Consider the following 14,608-nt stretch of genomic DNA (forward strand, 5'->3'; position numbering starts at 1 on the left):
CCAATCGTAGGCTGCCACGTATGTGATTTAGAGATCTGTTTATATATGAACAGTGTGAGTACCGCACAGGATTTTAATCAACGTGATTCCCATGTTGTTCCGAGGGGCCGAACGACTGTGGTCTTTCTGCACGGGATTTGGGTTAATAAGAACCGTTGATATATTGGAGGGGAGCCCATTGTATCTTATCTTACCATCTCAAAGTTGCTACCTTCCAAATTTATTTTTGGACTATTTTATTTAAATACTTATTATTAAAATATAGTGCCAAAAAAAAAATAATTGAACGATGATCGACAATGACGACCGGTGACCGCCAGCACTCGTTAACGACACGGATATAAATTCAATGTCATTGTCAACTACCTCATGACTCCCAGCCTTTTCCTCTTGTGCTTTGTCCATTTGTCGTTCGTCCAATGTTTGATTCATTTGATATCGCTTGTTTGAGTTCAATTTTTGTTTTTCTCCGCTTCTTAATTTGCATGTTGTTTGTTCAAGAAAGCTACGTTCGCCTTCGATTTTAGTTATGTTAACGACCACCTCGGAGTTTCTCATCTTCCACTGCCTATCTAAGAGCTCTATTATCGTCAATCTCATTTCACAGTCGAAATTTTGTTGTTCACTCTCTATCTCATCTCTATAAAATTTTCGTCACTGTGTCGCTGCTCATCAAGTTGTACCTTGTGGTTCATGACAGAATCATGAGCAGCGTCGCCGGGTCTACCCCAGTCACCATTGTAGAAAGCCACCCACGTCGCCCAAAGAAATTGCATTGAAGACACGTTTGTTGTTGTTCTCTAGTAGGGTTTTGACCATTCGGTTCAACCAATTTCGTTTGATAATATTAGGTATGATTTTAGCGCTAGAGTTTTCGTGAACTAACTATGAATGAAATGTTATAGCATGACACATATGTTTCCAAGTAAGGATTAGGTGTGAACATGTTTAACCATCTATAGTACCAATCATTGTTCCCTGTATATTTCTATGCCTCTTCGAGTTAAGAGGTTATTATAGTGGACTACTAAAGGGTTGTCAACTAACCTTTAGTATCGAGCAGTCTATTACGAATTGACTCACATATGTATCGTAGTTGGTTCTGACACGAGGCGTCTCCCATCGTAGTCATGATGTTATCAGGTTACCATGAAGGAGCTACTAAAGGGTCATCAACTAACCTCTATAGACGATGAGTTTATTATATTAATCTCACATACACACATCTTAGTTGCTTAAATAGGGAACTACCTAGTTACACACCTAGTCTAGTTAAGCTTAGATATATGACCTTTAAGTTAAAAAAATAAGTACGTATGAACGTTCAGGGGTTTAATGAGTACTAAATGACATGTATGTACATACGTATATAAATATATACATATTAGACAGATTGATAGAGTCGAAATGTCTCATGAGGGGATCCATCCATAAATAAGGAGGAATCTCCCGTTTCTATCTATTCTTGATCTATTTGAAAGAAATCGATATGTATCTAATAGAGTTTACATTCTATGTACTGTGTCCAATCATTATTTTATGCATGTTTCATTCTCTTATCCATCAGTCCAATGCACATGGCTCATCTCATGGAGAGAAAAATCAAAATTGAGTTGTAGTATTGTTGTTTGTCGTCTCGACACATTCCCTTCTATCCCCCGACATCGTCCCACATAGAAAGAAATAACACAAAATTCCAATCTAACATGTGGGTTCGCTAACGTAATGCGAGAAGTTGAACCTGAACTTTTATATATATAACTATTTATTTATTGTTTTTAATTTCATAATTAATTTTATTTATTATTTATTCTCTATTAAAAATAATTTTTAAAATATATATTAAAATTGAGTGGTGGGATTTAAAAATAAATAAATTAATATTTTATTTATTAAAAACAAGCAAATTTGAATAAATAAGCGGAAACAACTAACTTTTTGAGTTTGTTAAATTTATTATTTATCAATGGTGGTTTAACAATAATTAAATTAAATATAAAAAAGCATTCAAACTCTAATTTTGGTATTTTATTATTACTTTTTTTTTTTGTCTTCTCTTTTGCCACGTCATCATTCAAAACCCAATTACCAAACAATAATCATAATATCCTAATTAATAAAAAAAAAAATAATAACAATATCATTCGCTAACTAACCAAAATATTATTAACAACTATATGACTATTTGAATATGTTTTTAAATAATTTATAGTTTGAAAAATATTTTTGAATGCCAAATTTAATTTATAAATTAATATATATAAAAATAAAGGAAAAAGAAAAATTGAGGGTTTCATTCGTATTTTATTCATCGAGGTTAGGTTGGTCGTTTATTTTGAACCTATTGTCAAATACAATTTTCTCATATGAGCCCACCAAACACATCCAATCAAATCCATCCACGTCATACACACAGATTCGAAGGGCAAAATGGTCTTTCCACATCACCCAACACACCTTTTCTCTTCCCCCTATAAAACCCTAACCAAACCCTTCTCCCTTCCTTCACATCATCTCTCAGAGCTCTCATTTCCTCATCAATGGCGTCGCCCTCTTCCTCTTTCCCTCTCCTTCTCGCTTTCTTCGCCGTCGTTTCTCTCTCCGAAGCCACATTTCCGGGCAGAGGCCTCACTCTGACCCTCGTCAACAACTGCCCGTACCCCATCTGGCCCGCCATCCAGCCCAACGCTGGCCACCTAGTCCCGGAACGCGGCGGCTTCTTCCTCCCGTCCCTCTCCCACCGCTCCTTCCCTGCCCCCTACCACCACTGGTCCGGCCGTATCTGGGCTCGAACCGGCTGCGTCGGGGACCACCACCATTTAACCTGCCTGACCGGCGACTGCGGCGGGAAGCTGGAATGCAACGGCGCCGGCGGAAAAACCCCAGCGACCCTAGCCCAGTTCAGCCTTCACCACGGCCACAAGGACTTCTCCTCCTACGGCGTCAGCCTAGTCGACGGCTTCAACATCCCACTAACCATAACCCCACACGAAGGTCACGGTGTCTGCCCGGTGGTCGGCTGCCAAGCCAACCTCCTCAAGACCTGCCCAAACGAGCTACAACTCCACGCGCCGCACCGCTACGGCCAAGTGATAGCCTGCAAGAGCGGGTGTGAGGCCTTCAATAAAGACCAGCTCTGCTGCAGAGGGCATTACAACAGTCCACATACTTGCAAACCGTCGTCGTTTTCACTGTTCTTCAAGCACGCTTGTCCTTCCGCTTTCACCTACGCTCATGACACTCCGTCGCTGATGCATGAGTGCGCCGCGCCACGTGAGCTTAAGGTTATCTTCTGCCATTGATTCAAGCTTGCTTACATGGAGCTGCCACGTGAGCATTCTCCTGCCACTTAACATTGTCGACGTGTCGTTGTTTTGTGTTAACAATAAGCTTTTGGGTATGATTGTTGTATGTTTATGGTTTGTTTAAACTCTGTGTAAGCTTTTGCTTTTTAAAAAGTAGTTCTGTTCATGCATATGGGTATATGCCTCCAGATTCCAATATATATTTTAAAAGTATGTTTGTTCACATTACTGTATAATTGACTAATTTTGACTGGGTCCACCATTCTTGTTGGCACACCGTCTCGTGTCTACCTCCCTTTGTGGCTTAGCCTCCTCGCTGATACATCGTTATTTATAACGGCTTAATTTGGATTTTCCTTTTCGAGTTTTCCTAAAAGGTTTTTAAAGCGCGTCTTAGGAATAGATTTCCAAACTTTTATAAAAAATGTTTCGCTCATAAGATCATCACTATCTCGAGAGGTTTAATAAAATGAAATTAATTGCCTAACTCTAATAATCCATGAATATGGATATCTACTCATGCTTTTAGTTTCGTTCAAATTAGAATAAATAAAAATTGAGCATCCTAATGGTTCAACATTCTTATCATCCGTCAAATTAGCTCGTCTCAATCATAAACATTAATAGCATGCATCCTTACATACTACGAACATCAATTAATCTAACCTAACCCAACTTTTATAATTTGGATTGAATAGTTGAAGTTGGTTGAATTTTTGAGTTATTTGAGCATCCTTAATTTTTTTAATAAAAAAAATGATACTAAAAGCATAAACAAAGTTCACGTGCAACTTAATTTAATTTAAGGCCATGAAATTAAAAGTTAAAAAAATTGGTTAGGCTTATCAAAACTTAATGAATTAAATATTTTAGTAAATAAAAAAGAATATAAAATTGTGTTGGCGATAAATGATGAATTAAATATTTTAGTAAATAAAAAAGAATATAAAATTGTGTTGGCGATAAATGAGGAAAATGGAGGGAAAATCATTTTGAGAACCTAAATGAACAGAGAATCCGATGCAACTGCCGATGAGCACAGACATCGGCGCTGATTTACGCTGAGTTGGACGCCACCCCCCTTCCACCAATCACTAAACTGCCCGCCTTGACCGTCTTTTTATTTTTATTTTATTCCCACCTTTACCCCCAATTTTTTCAATTAAAAAAAAAAAAAAAAACCGATATTAGAAAGTTCGAGAAACAAAAGGAAAAATAAAAAAAAATTTAAATTAATTCAAATATTTGTAAACACTGTACTTTTACTCTCCAGCCATTGAGAACAACAAATAAATATATTAGATCATACAACTTGACAAATCACCTCGGAGCTAAAGTTAGCACTATGGATACGAAAGTTATGCTCTCTCAAAATGATATATAACTAGGTAACTCGTAGACGACCCCCTACACTATAATGACAATCTATTCAAGCTCTACGCCCTATTATCAAATCCGAGCACATCTTCAAACAACTTAGCTAATGCGATATTCAAAAAATAAATGGTCTCGAAATGCAACCTTACTTTTGCAAAGAACACAACCAAAATCCAAAAATATGAAAGTGTACATGGAGTAAGGCACTACATGATACTTAGGACGTAAGAACTCCTAAACACTAGCAACCAAAAAAAGACCCACACGACAAGTAAATCCAGGTCACACGATCTGAACAATCAACATCATCGGGTGAACCTACTTCGAGAGATTTGCCGACTCTCTTGAGCCAGAACACCAGGTCCAAGATAATAACCGTACTATATTGACAAAGAGTAGGCTCTCTTCCAACCAAAAGTCAAACTAAACATGACAATAACGACTATCTTCAATAAAAAAGTTGAACTAAACATCGTAACCTATTTCATAAGCAAGTAAGACTGGACAATATCTGTTGAAGCTAGGTCAGTTTCCAAACCGTTTACTTTTACTTTTTAAAAATGTCATAAAAGAAATTTTAACGTCGCGAACCACGTTCCTCTGATGTCAATCTTCAATGAGAATTACACCACAATTTCTTTACCAAAACAATAATTAAAAGTTTAAAGTTAAATTATATATTTTAAATTTCCAAATTTAAAGTTTTGACTTTGTTAATAAAAGGTTAACCTAATGATTACACGCATTTGTTATTACAACTATTTGTTAAACATTGATATGACATTAGTGGAACAAAAAAGTGATGATTTATGACATATATTTTCAGTTAATTAATTACATCAATTTTAACCTAACTTGTTTATGGTTGTATTTACCGATATTGTCCACTTTGCTGTGTTATATATCATTGTCACATCTGTTAAGGAAAAGTTTCTTATTCTTATAAAAAATGTTTCGTTCTCTTAGGGTGAATTTTATTTCAAAATATTATAACAAACATATATTTTTGTTTACTTAAATAATTCTCAAATATATTATGAAATCATTTTTTATAGATCTCACAGCGGTTGGAGAACAAAACGAAACATTTCTTAGATGATTTTTGTATTTCGTGAGGTTGACGATGATACATAATGCGTCAAAGCAGACAATATTTATCCGCTAGTGGTGACCTTGGACTATGATCGAACTCTCCAACCCTTAAACGAAATATCACTCACTCTCGACTATATCAGGATCAACTATCAAACTTTACCACTAGCTCTTAGAGCATGTTTGAGAGTAATTTTGAAAGGATTAAAACCATTTTTCTTATGTTTTAAAAAACATTCCAAATATCATCTCTTTAATCCTCGGGTATCAGTTTTGATAGCATGAAGATCCAGTTTGAAGGTGTCGTAAACCCAAACATTAAATGATTGTATAAGAAAATTACTTCACTTCTAGACATATGTCGGGGTCGTGAAAACAGACTACTTAGCCGATAACCGTGGTAGAGTTTCTAAATTACACAAAAAAAAAATCACATCATATCCCTAAAAATAAATAAAATTTTCAAAATTGGTAGACTTCCCACATGAAGAAATTATTAAAAAAGAAAATCAAAAGCAATGAAATCATGATGATGGTGGCATTGGATTCTCTCTAAATTGTCAACCATTCGTTTTAAAAATAGGTCATAATTATGAAAGAATGTTCCTTAACCCAAACCCTATTTTATGTGTCCTCCAAATAATCTCTCTTATGTGCTCAATATGAAAGCAATTACAGTGTGTCGGCTTCTATTCTCATTTCTTCTGCTTGCAGCTTTGCAACCTTCCCTTCCTCCAATGGCTTCTGGAGCTGTCCCCGACACAGGTAAACTTCATCACTACTCAGTTCATGTTGGATTATATATGTTGGATTATATTTGTTTCATATATTCTTATACCAACCAATGTTGCTTCTACGTAGAGCTAAGCTCAGTTCATGATTGGAGCTGGAACTCGAGGTATATCCATGTTCCTCTAGTTTCAAAGGTATTATCTATATTTCTTTTATCCATTTTGTTTTCGTTTTCTTACCACAAGCTTAATTGTAACACTTTAAGCTCACCGCTAACAGACATTGTTTTTTTTAAGCTTTCCTTTTCAGACCTCTTTAATGTTTTTAAAACGTGTTTGCTAGAGAGAAGTTTCCACAACTCTTGCTTTGTTCTTCTTTTAGGGCCTAGTGTCGTTGCTGACACTCGTTCCCTTCTCCAATCAATGTGGAACCTCCCAATCCACCCCCTTTGAGGCCTAGTGGAACATGGATAACGTCCTCGTTGACACTCATTGCCTTCTTCAATCAATGTGGGACCCCCAATCCACCCTCTTTGGGGCTTAGTGTCCTTCCTGGCACACCCTCGTGTCCACCCTCCTTCGGGGCTCAACCTCCTCACTGACACATCGCCCGGTGTCTGGTTCTGATACCATTTGTAACGGCTCAAGCCCACCACTAGTAGATATTGTCCTCTTTGAGCTTTCCCTTTTGGGCTTCTCCTTTTTGAGCTTTCCCTTTCGGGCTTCTCCTCAACGTTTATAAAACGCGTCTACTAGAGAGAGGTTTCCACACCCTTATCAATAATGCTCCGTTCTCCTTCCCAACCAATGTAAGATCTCACAATCTACCCCCTTTGAGACCCAACGTTTTTACTGGCACACTGCCTCGTGTCCACCCTCCTTCGAGGCTCAACCTCCTGGCACATCGTCGGCTCTGATACCATTTGTAACAGCCCAACCCCACTGCTAACATATATTATCTGCTTTGGCCCATTACGTATCACTATTAGCCTCACGTGGAGCTTTAAAATGCGTTTGCTAGGAAGAGATTTTCACACTCTTATAAAAAATGTTTCGTTTCGTTCTCCTTCACAATCGATGTGGGATCTCAAGTTAATTTTCATCATTCTTTCTAAAAGATAGCGTCCTTCAATAACATGCACATATTTCATGCCTGCAATCATTGAACTCCAAAAAAAGATTACACTAAAAAAGAAAATACATACCTGAAAGTGATTCATTTATGTGATGACTGAAAGCAGGCAACAGAGAAGAGAGGTTATAAAAGGCCATCAGTGCCAAATCCAGAGGGGAATCATCGGCCTCCATCAAGGAAGTGACCAAAGCAGGCGTTTTGGCTGTCTATCTGTTTCTGTGTTCAAAAGATAAAAAACTGTATTCCTCTACTGCTTTTCTATTATCAAATATCATTATCATATCATTATTACATACCTGTTTACAATTGGATGCTTAACAAAAGATGAGCAAAAATAAATCAAAAAATGCAATCAAAATCAATCACTAATTCACATATATCCATCAAAAATATGTTCATCATCGGATCTCACAGCGGTTGGGGAGGAGAACGAGACATTATTTATAAGGATGTGGAAATCTCTTTTTAGCATACGCATTTTAAAAACTTTGAGGGCGAAGCCCCGAAAGGAAAAACCTAAAGAGGACAATATCTACTAATGGTGGGTTTTGCTTACACTGAGCGATGTGCCAGAGACGAGGCTGAGCCCCAAAAGGGTGGATACAAGGCGATGTGTCATCAATGACGCTGACCCCGAATAAGGGTGGTGTTAAGGATAGTTGACCGTTCATTATAAGGCAGATATTTGTCTTATTACGGGTTACCATATTTGTCATTTTATTAAAGGCAAATATATTGTATTCATTTATTATTCTTTCCTTTTATCGCTATTTCCATATTATTTGTAATTTACCATTTCTGTATTCTGTGAATGATTATAAATAAGAGAACTCTCACTACCATTTAGGTGGGGTGGATTCAGCAAACATTCACATGGTATCAGAGCCCTTTCGGTTTAACAATCCTGATCCTTTCTTCTCTATGGCTTCCGATTCTTCTTATCATCTTCTTCCTTTCAATACTCTAATCCATATGATTACCATGTTAGAAAACACTCGTACAACTAAGAGAGGCAATAAACCAACTTACTCATTATTCAACTTGTTACACACTACATATATATAGACAGAATAGCCACACTAATTGCTAATAACTTCCCTTAACCGCTAATAACTCCCCTTAACCGCTAATAACTTCCCTCAACTGACATAATTTGAAATATAAACAATAAATAAAATGAATTACGGTTAATACAAGTTAAAAAAAACTAACAAATCATCCCCTTAATCTTGTATTTCGATCTTCACATTCTTACATTCTTCAAGCCAATTCTTTCAGTAAACGTCCTAACCATATTCCTTGACAAGCAGCTGACGTTGCCGCAATATACTCCGCTTCACAGGATGAAAGTGCCACCATCTTTTGTTTCTTTGAAGTCCATGTAATTGGATTTCCATGTAATTGTTTCTTTCTGCTTGCTTTGCCTTCACATAATGACATTCGATATCAATAGTTCCTTTCACCAGTTTGATTACTTGTTCAACGCTACCGCTACCGCCATTATCGCCGTCTTCCTTCTTTTCTGTCTTCGTTTCAATGGGCAACTGCTTTTCATTGACAATTTTAATTACCTGTTCTACTTGTCCGGCCAACAGCTTTTCCTCAACAGGTTTAATTATCTGTGCTACTTCAATTGCACTGCCGGAAATAATGGCCTCCTTCTCCTTCTCTGCTTTCGTTTCTCCGGCGACCTGTTTTTCAATAGCACAGCCATTGTTTCCGTCCTCCTTCTCCTTCTTCTCGTCGTCACAGTCCTTCTCTTTTATCTCCTTTGCTTTCGCTACCTCCGTTGCCACATTCTGGACCTCCGCCACAACACCATCGCTCTTCTCCTCGGATTCAAACTTCACACCGCCAACGATTTTCTCGCCATCGCTCTTCTTCTCTTCTCGCTTCTCTATTTTTTCCTCCGATTCAATCTTCACAGAGCCATCGATTTTCTCCTCATCGATCATCTTCTCTGTTTTTTTCACAGACGCAGCCTTCACATCTCCACGTCCTTTTATCTCTACAAGTGATCCATCTCCGAACTTCACCGTGTCAGTCACTGACTCGTTCAATTCCGAGAACCAACTTCTACAACCAGTCATGTGATTGCTGGCTCCCATATCTAGGAACCAAATGTTGTTTTTCTTCTCAATTTCTTCCGGGACAATCTTCTCTTCATAAAGAGCCATTTCCGTCAACTCTGGTGAATCGAGAGTTCGGACCTCACAAACTTGTGCCGTAAGTAAGGCTGGCTCATCCTCATCACTTTGCGTCTCAGCCAAGTGCGTCTGATCCTCCAATTTCTTCGATCTACAGTCGGATGCATAATGGCCAATTTTTTTGACAATTATAACACTTCATCTTCCGACATTCTGAGGCATAGTGGCATAGGCCTTGACAATTGTAGCATCTTACCTTGCTCTTGTCAGCCTTCTTCTCTTGATGGAACGAGTCGTTTCCACGTCCATGACCTCTCCCTCTCCAGCGACCACTGCGACCTCGCCCTCGGCTATGGCCTCCATTGTCGCTACATTCTTTCTCTTTCAATTCTCCTTGAGTCAATAAGACATGCTCAGCATTCTCTTTGTTGCCACCGATCCGTTCCTCATATGCTTTAAGACGGCCGATGACTTCCTCCATGGTCTCACCTTTAAATCGGCAAATTGCTCTATTGCCGATGCGAATGAAGAAACTTAGGAGGTACTGAGTGGAGAAATTTTTTCACCAAGTATGCCTCTTCAAACTTGTCTCCAAACGTACGTATTTTATTAACAACTTCTGTCAACCTTGCTGCATAATTATCAATAGTCTCGGACTCCTTCATATTCGTAATTTCAAACTCAATCTTCAGAGTTTGGATCTTTGCCTCCTTTACACGTTCAGCACCGACATGAATAGTTTTTAACGTCTGCCATGCTTCTTTTGCTGTTTCTTTCTCTGCTAACAAAAACAACATCTCTTCACGGATTGCTTGATAGATAGCTGCTAAGGCCATTTGATCCTTCCTTTCATCAAGTCTATCTAGAGACTCGGTTGATTCGATTGCGTCCCACACCCCTTGAGCACGCAAATAGACCTTCATCTTCATAGCCCATGCTGAGTAGTTGGTTCTCGATAACGTCGGGTATTGGAGTGTTACCAGACCTTCCTTTGTTGCAAACTTCGACGACTCTCCTCTCTCTCCAGTGTTGTTATTATTTCTCGGCATGATCTTTGGCATGTAACCAAGCTCTGATACAATTGTTAGAAAACACTCGTACAACTAAGAGAGGCAATAAACCAACTTACTCATTATTCAACTTGTTACACAGTACATATATAGACAGAATAGCCACACTAACTGCTAATAACTTCCCTTAACCGCTAATAACTTCCCTCAACTGACATAATTTGAAATACAAACAGTAAATAAAATGAATTACGGTTAATACAAGATTAAATAAACTTACACATCATCAAACTTTCTTCCTCCAATTATCTTTTCTGGAAAAGCCAACTTCTCCCTCTCCTTGAGAGTCAAGACATGCTGGGCTATGTCGATGGAACTATGGTTCCACCACCTCGCTTTGAACCAGAAACCTCCTCAACATTCAACCCCAAATATTTGGCATGGAGAGCAGCTGATCAACGACTTCTCTGTCTCCTGCTCTCCTCTCTCACTGAGGAAGCCATGGCTGTTGTCGTTGGTCTATCTACTGCACGTGATGTTTGGCTTGCGTTGGAAACTACGTTCAGCCATCAGTCGAAAGCTCGTGAACTGAGACTCAAGGATGACTTGCAGTTGATGAAACGTGGCACCAAACCTGTTGCTGAGTATGCTCGTGCCTTCAAAAAAATTTGTGACCAACTTCATGCCATTGGCAGACCCGTCGAGGACATTGATAAAGTGCACTGGTTCCTTCGTGGATTCGGCACCGAATTTTCAGCTTTTTCTACTGCTCAGATGGCTCTCACGCCTATCCCATGTTTTGCAGATTTAGTCTCTAAAGCTGAAAGTTTTGAGTTGTTCCAGCGCTCCCTTGAGTCCTCTGACACCACTCCTACAGCATTCACAGCTACTAATCGTGGTCGCACCCATGGAAGCCACCCTGCTTCCTTTACCAACCAGCGAGGTCGTTCTTATTCTCACAAAAACAACTCTTCTAATCGAGGACGAACCCACTCCAGTCAGGGTCGTCGACCACCTCACTGCCAAATATGCCGCAAAGAGGGCCATTATGCTGACCGTTGCAACCAACGGTATGTTCGACCTGATTCTTCTCATGTTCACCTTGCTGAAGCCTTTAACACGTCATGTTCTATTGCTGGACCCGATGCTGCTGATTGGTTTCTGGACACTAGAGCTTCGGCCCATATGACTGCCGACCCATCTATTCTGGATCAGTCTAAAAATTACACGGGTAAGGACTCTGTGATCGTAGGAAACGGTGCATCCCTACCCATTACCCACACCGGTACTCTTTCTCCTGTTCCAAATATTCACTTATTAGATGTCTTGGTTGTCCCTCACCTCACTAAAAATCTTCTTTCCATAAGTAAATTAACGTCTGATTTTCCTCTCTCCGTTACATTTACTAATAATCTTATTACTATCCAGAATCGTCAAACAAGAAGGGTGGTGGCAACCGGTAAAAGAGATGGAGGGCTATATGTGCTGGAGCGCGGCAACTCTGCCTTTATTTCAGCCCTTAGAAACAAATCTTTACGTGCTTCATATGATTTATGGTATGCTCGTCTGGGTCATGTGAATCATTTTGTTATTTCTTTTTTAAATAGAAAAGGTCATCTTTCTCTTACGTCTTTATTGCCTTCTCCATCATTATATAATACTTGTCAGCTTGTGAAAAGTCATCGATTGCCTTATTCCCGCAATGAACGTAGGTCGTCTCATGTGTTAGATCTTATTCATTGTGATCTTTGGGGTCCTTCTCCCGTCAAATCAAATTCGGGTTTTCTTTATTATGCTATTTTTATTGATGATTATTCTCGATTCACTTAGTTTTACCCTTAAAATTTAAATCTGATTTTTTTGATATTTTTCTTCAATTTCAAAGATTTGTGGAAAATCAATATTCTTCTCGTATCAAGGTATTTCAAAGCGATGGTGGTACCGAATTTACTAGTACTTGTTTCAAAATTCATTTACGTAATTCTGGCATCCACCATCAACTCTCTTGTTTATATACACCTGCTCAAAATGGTCGTGCTGAGAGAAAACATCGTCATGTGACCGAGACTGGCTTGGCCCTTCTCTTTCACTCTCATCTTTCTCCTCGTTTTTGGGTTGACGCCTTCAGCACTGCCGCTTACATTATCAACCGGTTGCCTACTCCACTTCTTGGTGGTAAGTCACCCTTTGAACTCCTTTATGGCTAGACTCCACATTATGCAATTTTCATCCCTTTGGTTGTCGTGTTTATCCTTATTTGCGTGATTATATGCCTAACAAGCTTTCTCCCCGCAGCATTCCTTGTATTTTTTTGGGTTATAGTTCTGCTCATAAAGGGTTCCGCTGTCTTGATCCTGCCACCACTAAGCTATATATCACCTGCCATGCTCAATTTGATGAAACTCACTTTCCTGCTATCCCTAGCTCCCAGCCCCAACCTCTTTCCTCTATTCCTATTTCAAATTTCTTGGAACCACATCTTCATCATATTGATTTATCCCCCCTACCACTTCATCACCGCACATTCCTCGATCCAGTTCATCCCCGTATGATATTTGTTCTGACCTTGTAGATGAGTCTGTGCAGGTTGATACTTCTCTTGCAAGTTCCACTTTGCCACCCTCGACTTCTAATTCGACCTCTATTGAACCTCCTGTTGATTTCTCTTCTTTAGGCACTCATCCTATGATCACACGAGCCAAAGCTGGTATATTCAAGACTCGTCATCCAACAAATCTTGGTATTTTGGGCTCATCTGGACTTCTTTCTGCTCTTCTTGCATCCACTGAGCCAAAAGGATTCAAATCTGCAGCTAAGAATCCTGCTTGGGTGGCTGCCATGGATGAAGAAATTCGAGCGTTACAACAAAATGATACTTGGACTTTGGTTCCTCGCCCTGCCAAAACCAACATCGTGGGCTCTAAATGGGTGTTTCGTATTAAATATTTGCCTGATGGATCCGTCGAGCGTTTCAAGGCTCGTCTTGTTGCCAAAGGTTATACTCAGGTTCCTAGTCTTGACTACACTGACACTTTCAGTCCGGTTGTCAAAGCTACCACTGTCCGTGTTGTGCTTTCTATTGCAGTCACAAATAAATGGCCTCTTCGACAACTTGATATCAAGAATGCTTTTCTCAATGGAACTCTTATTGAACGTGTTCATATGGAACAACCTCCTGGGTATATTGATCCTCGATTTCCCACTCATGTTTGTCTATTAAAGAAAGCTCTCTATGGCTTAAAGCAAGCTCCTCGTGCTTGGTTTCAGCGTTTTAGCTTATTTCTTCTCACACTTGGGTTTTCTTGCAGTCGCGCTGACACGTCCCTTTTTGTCTTTCATCAGCAATCTAACCTTATCTATTTGCTTCTTTATGTTGATGACATTATTGTTACCGGCAACAACTCATCTCTTATTGACAGCTTTACTCGCAAGCTTCATTATGAGTTTGCTACCAAAGATTTGGGTTCTCTCAGTTACTTTCTTGGTCTTGAAGCTTCACCCACTCCTGATGATCTCTTTATTAGTCAATTAAAATATGCTCGAGATATTCTTACTCGTGCTCAGTTGCTCGATAGCAAACCAGTTCACACTCCCTTGGTTGTTTCTCAACACCTAACTGCTGATGGTTCTCCTTTCTCTGATCCTACTCTCTACAGATCTCTTGTTGGCGCCCTTCAGTACTTGACTATTACGCGTCCAGATATTGCCTATGCTGTCAATTCTGTCAGTCAATTCTTGCATGCCCCTACTGCAGATCACTTTCTTGCTGTCAAACGTATTCTTCGCTATGTCAAAGGAACACTCCACTTTG

The 14,608-nt window shown here is 39.2% G+C and overlaps 2 protein-coding genes and 1 long non-coding RNA gene across 3 annotated transcripts; 2 read left to right on the forward strand and 1 right to left on the reverse strand.

Moving 5' to 3' along the window:
• Positions 1-2,494: 2,494 nt before the first annotated feature.
• LOC111783165 (osmotin-like protein) lies at positions 2,495-3,528 on the forward strand. Its single transcript, XM_023664063.2, has one exon. It carries the CDS (start codon positions 2,541-2,543, stop codon positions 3,300-3,302), a length of 762 nt encoding a protein of 253 aa, XP_023519831.2. The 5' UTR covers positions 2,495-2,540; the 3' UTR covers positions 3,303-3,528.
• A 2,871-nt stretch (positions 3,529-6,399) lies between these two features.
• On the forward strand, positions 6,400-7,914 carry LOC147786544 (uncharacterized). The gene is made up of 3 exons (XR_015414616.1): positions 6,400-6,539; positions 6,636-6,700; positions 7,747-7,914. It is a non-coding gene; the product is annotated as an uncharacterized LOC147786544 (long non-coding RNA).
• A 2,382-nt stretch (positions 7,915-10,296) lies between these two features.
• Positions 10,297-10,836, reverse strand: LOC147786545 (uncharacterized). The gene has a single exon (XM_087120504.1). It carries the CDS (start codon positions 10,834-10,836, stop codon positions 10,297-10,299), a length of 540 nt encoding a protein of 179 aa, XP_086976630.1.
• Between the last annotated feature and the right edge of the window lie 3,772 nt (positions 10,837-14,608).

Source organism: Cucurbita pepo, chromosome 20 (genome assembly GCF_057944985.1).
Source record: "Cucurbita pepo subsp. pepo isolate OVF chromosome 20, ASM5794498v1, whole genome shotgun sequence".
Classification (NCBI taxonomy): domain Eukaryota; kingdom Viridiplantae; phylum Streptophyta; class Magnoliopsida; order Cucurbitales; family Cucurbitaceae; genus Cucurbita; species Cucurbita pepo.